The following is a 14,888-nucleotide window of genomic DNA, read 5'->3' on the forward strand; positions in this document are numbered from 1 at the left end:
GATATGAGCTAACACACACACACACACACACACAGCTTGTCAAACTCGAGCTAGTGACGTTAGCATGCTACTTACGTTTTCCTGCTGCTGTGAATGTCGATCCAATCTTGAGTATCTGCTTGGATTCTGCCTCCGTGTGAAGATGTGTCGGTGACCGGGCTGTCTACGGAGCTAACGTGAGCTAGCTGGCTGTGTGGTGTTTCCTTATTTGACCAAAAAATATAATAATAATAATAATAATCGAGATTGGCCTCAGAAGAGCGGCGATAATTCCTTTCTCGGCGGTTCCCTGCTTGGACAGCGTTGATTTTTACGCATGTTTGACGCCAGTTCTGTCTCTCACGTTAAATAAAGACAATTCCGATCGCTCCAAAACAAATATGGACACTGAGAATTGGTTATATTATACAACACCGACAAAATCTAGCACTTTCTTCAATTGAAAGGCCAGAGCTATCCTTCGACTTTGGGTGCTGAACAAGAGGAGGTGTTATTTTTGGCATATGCGCGGTGATTGGTTGCAACGTCGAGGCGAAACGTCTGCTCATTGGCTGCTTCTGCTGTCAATCAGCTCTGCCCCTGTCCAGAGCTGCAATCTCATTGGTCTATTGCCGAGGTTCTGTGACGTAGTGGATCTGTGGATGCGTCTTGGCGTACGCCGAAGCGAATGCGGACAGGCGGGGTTAGTCTTGAAATATAAACGTTCAACGCCGCGGCGGGAGTCGATTGGACGCAATCTGGCGGCCAGGAGTCAAAATATAAATAAAATAAAAGGTGGCACATTTGAAATATGTTATTGCCCTCATCTTCTGTATGTTTGGAAGTTACCCCACATGCGGGCATGACTGCCCTGGAGTGAATAACAAGCGCAACCTAATTCAAGCACAGCACTGAAGGGTTTCCAGTGGGAGAACAGAAGAAAGAATTGTTCCATTTTACTATAATTCACTTGTAATTATGCCATTTTAAGAATGAACACACAGATATTAGGTTTCACTCCCTACAGCCTATAATTTGTATAGACATATACGTATTTCTAAACTAAATCCAACAGAAATCTAATCAAAAGGGACGAAATCTAATGAAATAGAAACTGTGATGACAGGTTGTTCATGTTGAGAATCTGAAGGATCAGCTTTACTGCCAAGACCCAACACATGGTCATCAATTAACTAAATGTAACTATATCCAGGGATCTATTTTCAAGCAAATTTAAATCTTTAGGTTTTCAATTCGGCTGAATGTGGAGCAGTTTTGCTTCACTTTTACACGTATATCAGGTGATCATTGCCACCTTGTAGGTGTAGCAGCTCATTCTCGATGCATACAGGTGATTGATTATGTCACCTCTTAAGTTTAAGTCATGATACCCTGTGTTTTTAATAGCAAAAACCTTGTAAATTCTGTAAGATAACACTGTTTCCTAAAAATATGCCTTTCTAAATATAGAACAATACCAGGACAAAGGTTTCGACCCTCTTGCACTTTGCTTTCTGGGTGAAGGACCTGAAACAGTCACAGCCAAAGTCCCATGTAGTCTGGATTGTACTGTACAAAAATGGCTTCTTTATTGTCTGGTGTTCGACATGCAGCTACACCTAGTCTTGAACATTGACCCCTGCGTTACTGGCCTTTTTCTGCATGCGTCAAAAGAAATCACACCGTTATCTCCTCAATGATCATATAGGGAATGGTAATTATTACTCCCACCCTCTTCTTTACTAACCTTTTTAAAGAGGAACTCCAATTTCAGCACAGAATCTAGTTAGGTGGTACGGTTGAAGCCACATTTGGAAAGCCAATAGAGGAAGGAGGCACTTCAAGCTCAATTGAGCCACAACACACATCCGCACAAACGGACACTGTACCCAAGACTGGATTACCAACTGGCACAGTGAGGAACTTCCCCCGGGCCGTTGTGTTTACAAGTTATATTTTGCTGTAGAAAAACTGTACATATTGAAGGGAGAACAGGAGGATGAGGGTGTTAATAGGAAGCTAACAACTTGTTTTTGCCCCAAGGGTGTCACCTAGCAGGTTAATCTGGTACCTGCAAGAGAGTTTAAAATCAGTCATTCATAAATGCAACACAGTTGGCCTGATACAGCAGACTGCATGGAGGACAAATAGGAAATAATAAGAAAGTTTATCATTCAAATGAAACATTTCTAACTGCAAATTGGGTCAAATTGCAGCAGGATTAGAACATGTTTTACATGAGCTCTGCCTGGTCTTATAGTGAGAGATATCAGTGTAATTTGGAAAAACACCAAAATATTTGTTCCTCATTTCCAACTTATTACCTTTATTAGTGAGTCAACAGTATAGACAGATCACCCAAAATTACGGGAAAGAAGGATGGGGAACGTTATGCAACAATAAACATCCACTCATACCAGGGATGTTGCAGTTCATGGTCAGGGCATAACACCTCCAAACCACCAGGCAGAGGGGGCAAACGTATACACATTCTTTACTCAAGTAGAAGTACAGATACTCTGGTAAAAGTAGATGTACTGAATCAACCTCTTTATTCAAGTAAAAGGGTGTCTTGGTTTCTCTGAAGGACATTTCTACCAGCTGTTTCTGTGCAAAGCTAACTGAAACTTCAAATAGGGTCTGATCTACGTCTCTTGTCTGTCATGTGATACACAACAGTCTTGATTTTGGAAAAGGTGTGAAATGACGCAAAAAGGTAAAAACAATAATCCATAATACTCCTCAGATGCATTCAAATAAAGTCACAAGCCTGTTTTGAAAATGTAAGGAGTAGGAAGTACAGATATTTGTGCAAAAATGTAGGCGGTAAAAGTAAAAAGTTGTTAGAAATATACTCAAGTAAAGCGCCGTAAGGCCTCAGTATGATTCAAACAAGTCAGATCATCTAGCAGTGTTTGAAAGCCCCTCACCAATGTCACAATAGAGTTAGAAAGTGGGAGGAGATACCTGGAAGCAGAAGTCTCATTCATTTCCTCCACAGACAACGTGGCATTAAACTCTCTCTGTTTAATCATCAGTACAAAACATGAGACGACTAGAAAATATTACTCTTTCATAAAAAGTTAAAGGTACATGATTGTGTACATTAAAATGTAAAGAGAAAAGTTAAAGAAACATCCAATCACAGAGCTTAAAATTATATTACAGCTAATGGGGGCTAAAGATTAAGGTGTTAAGAAAACTAACAATAAATAATTTGAATTCTGTGCTTGCTGCTCGACCTTACTTCCTCTCTACGGCAACAGTAGCCAAGGCTCGTGGGTATCATAGTGTAGGCTGCATGAAATAGAGTTGAAATAATTAAAACTGGTGCTTATAGGGCTGTTACATTATCCAGGAGGCTCCTGTGATGAGAAACATTGAGGATATCGTTAAAAATGGGTTCTTTTCAAGCGTACTGAAGTCTTTATTTTGCAATATACTGTCTTGTTCAAAAATCAGCAAAAGGATTACACACATTAAAATACTGACAATATAGCGAGATCACCAGAGTATGAATAAAGATTATATTCTAGTCAGTTGAATGTGCAAAAAATAAATAAAATGTAGGCTGCAGTGAATAAAACTGTGGTGGGAAGATTAAAGAATAAACATGAGTATAAGTGTGTGTATAAAGATGTTTAGTTAGATAGTGTATCAGTGGATCAGAACTATGGTGTGTGTGTTGATGTGGTATTTGGGAGGGGAAAGCTGAACAAAGTCTTATCCTTGTCTCATTCTTGTGTTTCTCCCTCAGGATTAGACTTGGTCCTTATTAATGAAAAACTCATTCAAGATATCAGAACCAGTTCCCCTGAGGAAACCAACCAGGGTTATGGAGGACACAGGTCAGATTAAGACCGCTGTGTTAATGTGTGTGTGTGTGGTGCGAACATGTTACAAAGAAGATAGAGATGTGTAGCTAACAGAAAGAGAGACACAGAGTAGTGGTATTAATTTTCCCAATGATGGGGATTATCACTGGCAGAATTTGATCATTCTGCTCTTGATCAGGATGGTCATAATCACAGCTGTACCCAATATTAACTCTCTGTCTTTTGTCCCTTTTCCCTCCAATCTCCTACACAGGACACACACACACACACACACACACACAACATCATTTCACTCCAACACTGCGGGCTTCCATTGAGTAAAGTGCCCGCTGAGCCTACTGTCAGGGCTGGTGTGTGTGATTGTTTCCGCCACCTGGGTCACCTCAGGGATGGGTGAGAGAGGGGGAGGAAGGACGGAGGAGGAGGAGGAGGAAGAAGGAGGAGGAAGAGGACTTGTAGTGGTGGGTGTGGGGTGGGGGATGGAGAGGGGGGTCTCTGGTGGGGGCGATGCTAGGGTTTAGCGTCTTATGGAGGCAGCTGAGGGAGAGTAAATTTAAAAACTGCTACGTCTAATCCGGAGGCGCCAAGAACAAAGTGGGCAACACTCCAAAATCTGATCCCTCGTGTTTACATGGATCTGTTGATGAGCTTAAGCCACACACCACACACACAGGCGCCGACAACACACGCACACATTCCCTCAAATGATATGCGCACACATGCACTTACATGCATACATACACATATTCCCTGCTGCTAAATACTCTGTGATTGTTGTCCCGGGCGGACAGAAAAGAGGAGGAGGACGGAGGGCAAAAGGGGGGGTTGACGGGAGGTACACGGCCCTGATCTGCACTCTCATTTTCAGGCCTGGAGGATCTGCACCCGGGACATCTGGGTCACATCATTACAGCAATCTTCTGCTTTTTTTCATTCCAGCTTTAAGGGCTTAGGGGGTGACGAGACCTGCACACAAACACTCACACACAGCACACACACACATACAAGGATAAAGATATATATAGACAACATGTAACAGTCGCGTACAGTGAAATAAAACATGTCTGAAAGAGATTGATGGTTGATCTTCAGTAACAGATGTTAAGATAGTGAAATTGCTCAGGATACACATGCTGTTTAAAGAAAGTGTGTGTAAGTACATTTTTCTGAATAGCTGGATTGAAAAGGAAATATAAATAACTGTAAGACGACTAGAGACACACTGCCCTCCATCACTCACCTGTCAAAATGTTCTCGAGCAGGATAAACACGTTTAGAGCAACACAGGCTCTGGGCTCTGTCTGGTGCAGCTGTACCGCCCTCTAGCTGTCAAAAGTTGGCTTCACAACAGAGTAGCAGCTCCAACCGTCCACTAAAAGTTGCCAAGAGCCCCTCTGTCTTCAATAAACAGGAACACATGTATCTCATGTATGAAATAAAAATGTTGTGCTCTGCTGTGTAAACAATTTTATAAGGAGATCTGCTCTATCTTAAAAGTGTCCTGAGGTAACTTTTCTTATGATTTGGCGCTATACAATTAAGACTGAATTGAACTGTTGATGATCAGTATTAATGATAACTGTCAAGCTGCTCAAATGTGCGGTTAATTGTTATTTTATATTACTATAACTTTATTATTATCGTTACTGTCTTTTAAATGTTTACTCTATCTTTCTGCCAACTAATATAATTCTTGACATGACTTACTGAAACAAAAAAGTTAGATGTTGTTTATTGTTCTTGTTATAATAATAATAATAATTATTATTATAAGAACAAATACTACATACACATGTGTTTATTGGCTAAACAGAAAATATGACTATGAGATATAAGAAGAAAAAACACTAATGTATATAATTTCTTCTTTGTCTTATTTGTGTTATATATTTTTATTTTATTCAACTCTGTGTATGTCTTATTGACAGTATATAATTAGGTATTTCTCTTCGTATATTGTCTTGTGTTTCTTTTATATTGTGTCTATGTCCTATGTAATTAAATGCAGGACCTTATTGCTGAAAACTGCTATACAGATAAACCTGTCTTGACTCTGTTTGTGTAATTCCTCTTACACGTAAATGTACAAAGAAAACAAAATGTTTGTACATCTTTTAAAACAAAGGAAACAAAGATGGCCTTTGTTATTTAAGTCATTGAGTCATAATATCACACCTGACAACATGTTTTGCTGGATATATTTGATGTGCAGTCCAACAAAACCTGCTCTCGAGGCAATAACACGAGTGATGTGCACTTACTAACACACCTGTTGACAGGTGCTGAGTGAGTCGTGTGTTTATTTCTGGTATCACTGCATACTTCAGAGGTGTACCTGAATATACCACCACTTGTTATGGTGGGGGATTACTGCATGACGTCAGCACTGCGCAGTAGTAGTGGTGCAGGAAGTACCCTCCTCTGAGTGAGTCAGTTCAGGGGGTTACCTGCTCGCCCACCAGGTGAGGGTTACTCTAAAAACTCTGCTCCAGGTGAGGCTCGAACTCACAACCTCGGCATTGCTCTGCTGAATACTGTCATATAAGTACCGCGCGCTAACCGATTGCGCCACTGGAGCTTCGGTGGAAACCGGGTAGGAAATCGATTTATGAAAGAGGAGGGCACATGAGAGGAACACGTATATTGATTTATTTCTGTTTTTAGATCGGTGTAGCGTTTGGAAAATACCGGGAACAGGATGGGAACTTCTCCGGACGCCGGTGGTCACACAGTCCAACAGCTTACACAGAGCCGATTTACGTGCTGCGTTCACGTACCTCTCACACAGCTCCGACTTCCAACTAGGCCGGGAGAAATTATGACTTCCGCGTTTGAGTGTTCTCTTGCTCGACAAAACAATAAACAACACGAGTCCAAACATGTGTTTTATAAGGAACTAATAATAATGCAGACTTATATACTTGACACAGCCTCATTCTTTAGTCATTTTTACTCATTATGTGCAAAAGTAAACACTAAAACACAACACAACCTTCAAATTAATATGCTGGTTTATATACTAGTACTAATACTAAATGTTTGCCATTTAAAACTTCATCTTCACCAGTTTGCAAAGGATTGTACACGGGATAATAAACAATACAATACAAGATGCATGAAGGCACAAGTGAAAGAATATAAGGTAAAAAGAAACGAAACCATATATGTACTGTATGAAAACATATGTAAAAACATAATATATGAAGAAACTCAGTTCATTTATGTAGTTTTCACCTTTCTATACAGATTTAGTACAAGTATTTAATATCAGAACCACTCATAAATTATATGGCCAAAAGTATATGGACAGCCCTGTGATTAGGGCTGTTTTTCATGGTTTGGCTAAGGCCTCTTAGTTCCTTTCCTGTTTCAAAATTCAACACTGCCCCTGTGCATAAAGTCAGGTTTATGAAGAACTGGTTTTCTGGGACCTCAAACACCTGCTTGCACTCGGACTTGGCCACTGGTCTCACCAAATATTTTAGTTGGTCTCGGGCAGAGTCTACCAATATATGTTATTTTTCTCTAAAGAAACTTCCTCCTTCAAAACAAAACTACTGATGAAGCAAAAAACAGGTCAAAATCCACCCAGAACGGGCACTGACATTGGCCAACATCTATAAACAGTCATTTTACAGTGTGGTTACACTGCACTTGCTCTTTGATCATCACAAATACAGTACAACACCCTTCTCGGGGTCGATATTATATGCTGTTTTGTCTTTGGAGAGAGTTGAGTATGATATCAAGTGAAAGGGCTGTACTTAAAGTAAATAATATGACTATTTTGCTTTTGGATTATTACAAATAATAGTCTTAAAATAAAAGGTCTATTGTCTCTCTAGTATCACAACAATTATAAATAGGTAAGTAATTTGGACTTGGTCTTGATTTTTAACTCAAATCACTCTCGACTAGTCCTGGTCTTGGACTTAAAGGTGGTGATTAACATATTATGCTTAATATGCTGAAGCTACTCTTCTAATCCTGCAGTCCCACATGCCTAATAGCTGAAACACAATAACAAATTGTCAGCTTTAATCTAAACATTGTCATTCAAGCTTTTTGTGTGTCTGATTCTCACCCTCAGCAGGAACCTCGGACTGTATAGAGAGTCAGAAACAAAAGCACCCAGCAGTTGACTGTAAAAGCTCTGAAAATAACAACAGGGACTGTGTCAACACACACACATACACACTCACTGAGGTACCTTGAGGCAGGCTGTAAGCTTCGAAGAACATGATTTATGGTGAGAGCACTACTCATTCCTCATCACTGTGTCAAACTGCCATATTTTGTGGTGATATTTTACAACATCCTCACACAGGCCATAGTGTATATCATCTATTACACTTCCCCTCAAGAGCAGCACAAAGACAGAGAGACGGAGTAGGTGGCTGGGAGACAGGGCAGCGTGTCAGAAAACACCACAAAATGACTCACTGGACAATAATCCGGCATTGTGTTGTTGTTTGTTGTTTTTTTTTTTATTATTCTCAGCATATTCATAATTCAACACATGACATACAGGAAACACTAACATAAACATTCTGAATGAAAGAGAAGAAATCATGTGACCCAATCGGTCAACCGAGGCTCTCGCCTCAAAGACATGCGGCGGCGATGCCAGTTTTAAAACTCATAATTAAACACACCTGAATGCTGGATGGGTCGACCTGGCAACTTTTTGAGGCAATATTGTCATGTTAGCAAGGAAGAGGGATAGATAGAGATAGAGAGAGGTCTGAAAACAGGATGACTGTTGGCTTTTAAAGATTAAATGTAATTAAATGTAAGCAAACAGCTTGCTGGCAAAGTTGCTCATCTCTTTTTTTTTTTGCCTCAAAATGTTGCAGGTACATCGCAGCGTTGAGGAAAATATGACAGATCCATGCCCTTTTCTGCTGCAAAGGAAGTGCTTTAGTACCCCATGTTAGGGCTAGGTAGGTACAGTCGGCCATAGAAATAGGATGAGAAGATTTACAGTGCTGTAATGAGATATACAATATATTATACATTGGTTCATGAGGGAGGCCTATGCTGTTTGATGTAAGCTGGCTCTCTATTTCTTCGCCTTGTTATATTTTCCTGCAGATTCGTCATGATTAACCGACAGCTTTTTGGGTAGAGTTACAGAAGGTTTGTATAATAATGTCTACAGGTGGTCAGTCTTCAACACCGGCTCCAGCTCATTGATTTTAAACTTCAGAAAGAGAAAAAAAACTGCAGGTAAAACACAATTTTTAAGTCTAGTCTTCTTATAGTGCATCATCTTTTTAACGTCAAGCGTTGGGACATTTGCCTCTTCTCCAATTTTTAAAAGAACCTCAGTCCCCCACAAATGCAATCCCACCTCCCCGGCCCTTTCCACCTCATAAAACCCAAGTTTTAAGGCCCCATGCCCACCCAAAAAGTAACTTGTATACAAACTGATAAAACGTTGCATCAACAATTTCACCATCAATCACAAAATGTCACATCAAAACGTTCCATCGTTATGTCCATCCATAACTAAACCAAGAACGTCACATGTCAACTTTTTCCCCCTTCATTCTTTTCATGTGTTGGTTTTGGCATGATCTCAAACACACACACACACACACACACACACACACACACTCACACACAACTCACACACACATACACACTCTCGACACACACACACATGCATCCAAATACAGTATGTACATATACAAACACATTCCCAGGGGATTAACAACAGGTAGCACTTGCTGTCAGGTCAGGTGTATGTTTCTATTGCATTACATCCTTCTGTTACCAACTGTTAGATAGCTTGTTTAAGTGTTGTCAAGGATTATAACGGTATTTTAAGGGACTAAAAGCAAAGGTTTTTTTGTTTTTTTTTAGGATTTAATGATAGAATAGGAGGTGAGAAATTGTTAGTGTATATGCATTAGAGGTGTGGAGGTCAGAGGATCTAATCAGTCGTGGATGACGATGGGGCCTCGCATCCTCAGGCTGGGGTGAGGGTGAGGAGGGGCGAGGACGAGCCCCTGCGGCGGGCCCTGGGAGACCCTGCGCAGGGTGATTTGCTCGCAGGGCTGCCGGCAAGCGTGCCTCAGCTGGGAGCGGGACAGCAGCCGTCTGGCCCTCCTGCAGGAGTGGAGAAAAGACAGGATATAAGTGCAGAAGAAGATACACTGATGCAAAGCTAATATTAGCAAAAGCACTAAATTAGGTTAATGCTTGACCTTGGAAACAGTAAAAGTAGTAGTAACTGTCAAATCGTAGACAAAATAATCACCAGTTTTCCCAATTATGGTTTCCGAGGTCAAGAATGAACTTTTTTTAACCTCAAACTTTAAACCAACATGGACGAGAAGTCCTTAAAGTAGCTCCAGAACAGTTACTAAATGGACCTTGTGGTGAGATTTGTTTTTGTAAATCAAAATTAGTTCTTTAGATTGTCGTACATGTAACAGTTAATTTGTAGTAAAATGTTTTTTTTGGTATACTTCTTAACCCATTTCCCAAATTGCCCATTCCTCTGTTCTTATAGTTTCAGTAACTTTTATTGATCACAGATGTGTTCTGTTATCAGTCTGTCTGAAAAGCTGAAGTATGTGCTGGACTCTTCTACTACTGTCCTAGATGGTAAAATTTTAACATGTTGTCATTTTAAAGCATGAATTGATGATTTTGTGAACTCAACACGGACATATTATCACCTAGGTGAAGTTGTTGTTGACCTAATTTCACACCCAGCAGCCATGGAGCAACATTAGCATTCCTATGGAGTCCTGTTTGTAGCCAACTGATGAATCTAAGTCCAATGTGTGCACTCTTATTGCTCTGTTTTGGTCTCCACCAACCCCTTGAGAAAAAATATCTGGCTATTTAGCTGCTAAATGCTGGACTATAACCTTATTTGGTTTGTTTGGTGCTGCCTGCTATATCTGGAAACAAGGCTGATACTAAACTTGAACCCGTACAAGCAATAAAATGAGCTGAAAGATGGTAGAACTGCAGTGCTGGGTGATAATTATCTGTCGGGGTTACACATTACACGTACTTATATGATCCGTTGTTAATATAAAGTTATTGATTGGAGCAGCTTTAACCACGATAAAATTACTATTATTTTGTTAGTTTACGTCTTAGCCACTTTCCCACTATAAGAGCCTTTTTGGAGCTGTAGCTGTTGACAATAATTGTCACTTCATGGTGGTTGAAATTATAAAGTGTTTACATTTGTATTATCCAGCACAGAAGTAGATACCTATGTATCACATAATATGGACAGAAACAACCCTTCTGTTGCAGAGGGGAGCTATAAGAGGGGAGCGCAGCACAAAGATTGGCAACAGGGGGGAATAGCTAGTATTGCTAGTTCCCAATTAAAAATCCCACCTACCAGCACTAAATTCCACTAATTAACCGATTATATCTAATTTGTTCAAAATCCAAAGTGTAAAAAAAACATCCTAAGGGAAGGTTACGCCCTTTGCTCTGAGCAGTTGCCAGGCAACCAGCTGAAACTCCAGGCAGCTTTCTGACCAAGAAATTGACGTTTTTTTGCTCTTTTTGTATGGATTAAATAAACAAGATAAAATGTGTTAATCGGTGAGTTTTAGAGGTGCTGGAAGCAGGTTTTTGTTACCCATTGGACAGAGCCAGGCTAGCTGTCTCCCTCCCCCCACGCTAAGTTAGCTTACTGCTGGCAGTAGCTTCATATTACAGACACGAGAGTGGTATCCACTTTCTCATCTAATTCTCATCAAGAAAGCAAATAAGCGTTTTTCCAAAGGTGGATTTTAACTGCTTGTGTGTGCTTTGGGAAATCTATTTTGACAGTTTCAATCTTCATGAAGCATGTTTTGAATAGTGTTTGAGTGCCTGATATTCAAACAATACAGATCAAAATCCATTAGCCTGCAGAAAATGCTTATTTGAATACATTATTTATTCGTAGCTGACCACAGGCTTGACTCATTACTGCAGCCACCTATGGGATCCTCACTTGCTGTACAGTACTATACTGCAATGTGGCAGCAACAGCCTGCAGTAAAAAAGAGTGCCAGCACATTGAAACAATGATGAAACTGGCTTTGGGCTGTGGGCTTTATGAGACAGCTTATTTTTCATGTTTACTAAGTTCAGTAGCAGTATGACAATAATCCAAGCTACTGGTGATTAATCAGTTGATTGTTTGGTTGTAAAAATGTTTTCATTGACTCTGTTTTTAGCAATGTCTCCTATCTATGAAGAAAATGGTTTCTGTTTTCTGTGTTCAGCACACCTAACAAGCAACGGCTTTAACTGAGGTGTAAAGTGTAAAGCCTCCCCTGCAATAACTGACACATTCAGGACATAAGATGAAGAAACTTATAATGAAAGAAATTTCATTTGAGTGTAAAAGTTCAGTTTAGGGCGCCAAGTTCAGACTGCTGAAAAAGTAATTAGAAACAATCTCACTTTTTCTCATTTCAAGAAGATTCACTAAAGCAGAGTTCAAAATGTATTGAGCACCAGTAATAGAGTTCTTAATATATAATATATACATGTTATGAGGTAAGAGAGAGGTACGTCTCTGCAGGATTTTTTAGGCTTACAAAGGAGCTTGTGGTAATTTTCAGACTGCAGTGGGCTTTGTGCTGTGACAGGAAGTCTCAGCCCACAGCGACCAATAGCACTAAAGCCAAGACCATGGGGCACTCACAAATGTTGGACATGGCACTAATGGAATTCATTTGGAGACAAATGCAAAATGTATAACCACAGTGTTTGGGTGATTGCTCATGGTTTCCTTTAGGCCTTCAAGAAAAAAAACACTTGAAATATAATGCACAGCAAAGTCCTCTTGACAAGCTCTCATTTTCTCTGCAGCACCAAGGATGTTTTTCTTGTATTGTGAACCGGAAAACACATCAGATCCCTGCTGTTGATTAAATGAGCGGCGTGTACATTATGTCCCTACGGGTCCGAGTACAATAAATGTGTCTGAAAGTGCATGCAAGACTTGTGCATCTAAAGTACACACACGTACAATGAACCCTGCGATTGACTACTGCACAGGGTGACACACGTATTGCGGGTAGAGTTAGAGCAGAATATAAACTGGAGAGGAACAGAACAGATTTAGCTCTGGTGGCACATTATCTTAAGCTCTGCTGTTTGTCTGTTCAGCTGGCCGTCGGGAGGAGGAGAGCAAACATGTAAATCCATGCTCAAACATATCAAGCTGTCTCATTTACATTTCTGTCTCGCTTTCTCTCGTTCTGTTTCCTAACGTGTCCAATTTTTGATTCTTTGTCCTGTTATTTCTCTGTCCAAATCCAACTTCTCTGTATCTTATATGCGGTACAATGAACGATGGAACTATTACTCAGATCCTTTACTTAAAGTCCCTCTCCACTCGATAAAATATACAGTCGGATGTTTGAGTTTCGTTGTGCTGAACGATGTATGTGCAGAGTTTGAGACTATTTTTATCTGTTTAAGTGAAATGTCTCTCTGCGCTCATCGAAAATCTGATTTTAAGGGCGTGATTTGTGACATTACAAATAATTTGGAGGTCAATCCTGGTCCAATAAACTGTCATGTAGAAAGTCGAAGCTGCCAGTGCACACACACTGAGAATGGACTTTACAGTGAAGTAGGAGACAGCTTGTGTCCAGCAGAAAAACTTAAATAATAAAGAAAATGTACATATTCATAGATTCTGGAATTTTTAATGTGGTAGAAGTAGATGATGCTTTTTAAGGATTTTAACATGGAAATTATGGAAAATACATCCAACATACATTATTGTTCCAAGAAAGCTATTTGTATATATGTCTTAATACATGTCTGGAGGGAATCTTTCAGTGAAAGTACCAATCCTACAGTGTAAAAATGTGGGAGTGAGCTCCCTTTCCTTCTCTCTGCTCTGTGACACACAGCTTCTTCATCATGCTGGGAGAGAGAAAAAGTGGGACAGGGAGACAGAGAAGGGGAGAAAATGAAACTTCCGATCATTTGTCATTAGCAGCAGCCTTTCAGAGCAGATCTATTATTGTCTTGTGTTCAGAAAAGTATTCATTCAGTCTGTAAAAGGAAAGAAACTGACAGCATAATATAACAAAGGGCAAGGTATTCAGAATGATGCCCGCTCTCTCAAACACAAACACACAGCCATCATGATCTTGGTGCGAACTGATTGATCCATACGAATGCAGCCATGGTTAATGTGGTAATGATATTTCCACTCAAGACCCAGCGGTGCCTGGCTCCTCGCTGGCCCATCTGCACCAGTTAGCTGCTCTAATTTTAGCCCCGACGGTCGGAGGGCGGCTGTGAGGGCTGGGTGCCATGGCTCATTTAGACACAGGCTTAATGGAATAACATCTTTCTCTCTCACATACAGACATGCAAACATTGACTCATTATGTGCATACGAGTGTGTGAGACAGTGTGAGTCTATGTATGTGTGAGAAAAATAAAATCAACTGATTTATTTCATGTATGAAACATAAATGCATGTTTATACAACAGTATATTAAATCGTTTCTATAACTAAATGATAGTCAATGTTTGCAAAGAGAAGCTGAATGTGAAGAAATCAGCTGTTCTTGAGATATTTGGATCAGTAGTTTTCAAAATGGATACTAAATATGACACCTGTACTGCAGTCTCACGCAAGTTATTTGTTTACAAGGCAAAAGAAAATCAATACCTGCCTATATCAGTCAGTGGGAAGCAGAATATTAGAGGCATCACATTCTGTGTAGAGCTGTTTATGGAGAAGCTAATCAATTTTATTTCCTTATTATTCATTTAGCATCAGCTGATCATCATCAGATCTTAAATTTCTGCCCACAATTTCATATAATTCAATTTGAGTCTTGAATAAATAATCATATGTCTACAAATGCAGCATTTAACAAGACTAAGAGTCTACAGCCATGCTTGCAGCCCTGTCGGGGTAAATGCTAACATCAGCATGCCAACATACTCGCAATGACAATGCTATCGTGTTGATGTTCAGCAGGTATGATGTTTATTATGTTCATCTTCTTCGTTTGGCAAATTTTTAACAAGTTATTACATTTCATCCTGAGGGGAACATGAATG

The 14,888-nt window shown here is 40.0% G+C and overlaps 2 protein-coding genes and 1 non-coding gene across 3 annotated transcripts in view; all 3 read right to left on the reverse strand.

Moving 5' to 3' along the window:
• The window catches only part of ppm1bb (protein phosphatase, Mg2+/Mn2+ dependent, 1Bb), a 16,818-nt gene extending 16,327 nt beyond the window's left edge, over positions 1–491 (reverse strand). Inside the window, 1 exon segment of the mRNA XM_035662395.1 lies at positions 76–491. The gene's annotated coding sequence lies outside the window, so the exon portion shown is untranslated.
• A 5,808-nt stretch (positions 492–6,299) lies between these two features.
• On the reverse strand, positions 6,300–6,393 carry trnai-uau. Its single transcript has 2 exons — positions 6,356–6,393; positions 6,300–6,335 (listed from the first exon to the last, which is right to left on the reverse strand). It is a non-coding gene; the product is annotated as a tRNA-Ile (tRNA).
• Positions 6,394–9,477: 3,084 nt separating this feature from the next.
• Positions 9,478–14,888, reverse strand: part of mta3 (metastasis associated 1 family, member 3) — a 28,626-nt gene continuing 23,215 nt past the window's right edge. Inside the window, exon 20 of the mRNA XM_035670212.1 lies at positions 9,478–9,929. Coding sequence (XP_035526105.1) covers positions 9,758–9,929 — 172 coding nt within the window. The 3' untranslated portion in view covers positions 9,478–9,757. The remainder of the gene's footprint in view (positions 9,930–14,888) is intronic.

The sequence above is a fragment of the Morone saxatilis genome, unplaced genomic scaffold (assembly GCF_004916995.1).
Source record: "Morone saxatilis isolate NCDOM2014 unplaced genomic scaffold, NCSU_SB_2.0 Contig1, whole genome shotgun sequence".
In the NCBI taxonomy this organism is placed as follows: domain Eukaryota; kingdom Metazoa; phylum Chordata; class Actinopteri; family Moronidae; genus Morone; species Morone saxatilis.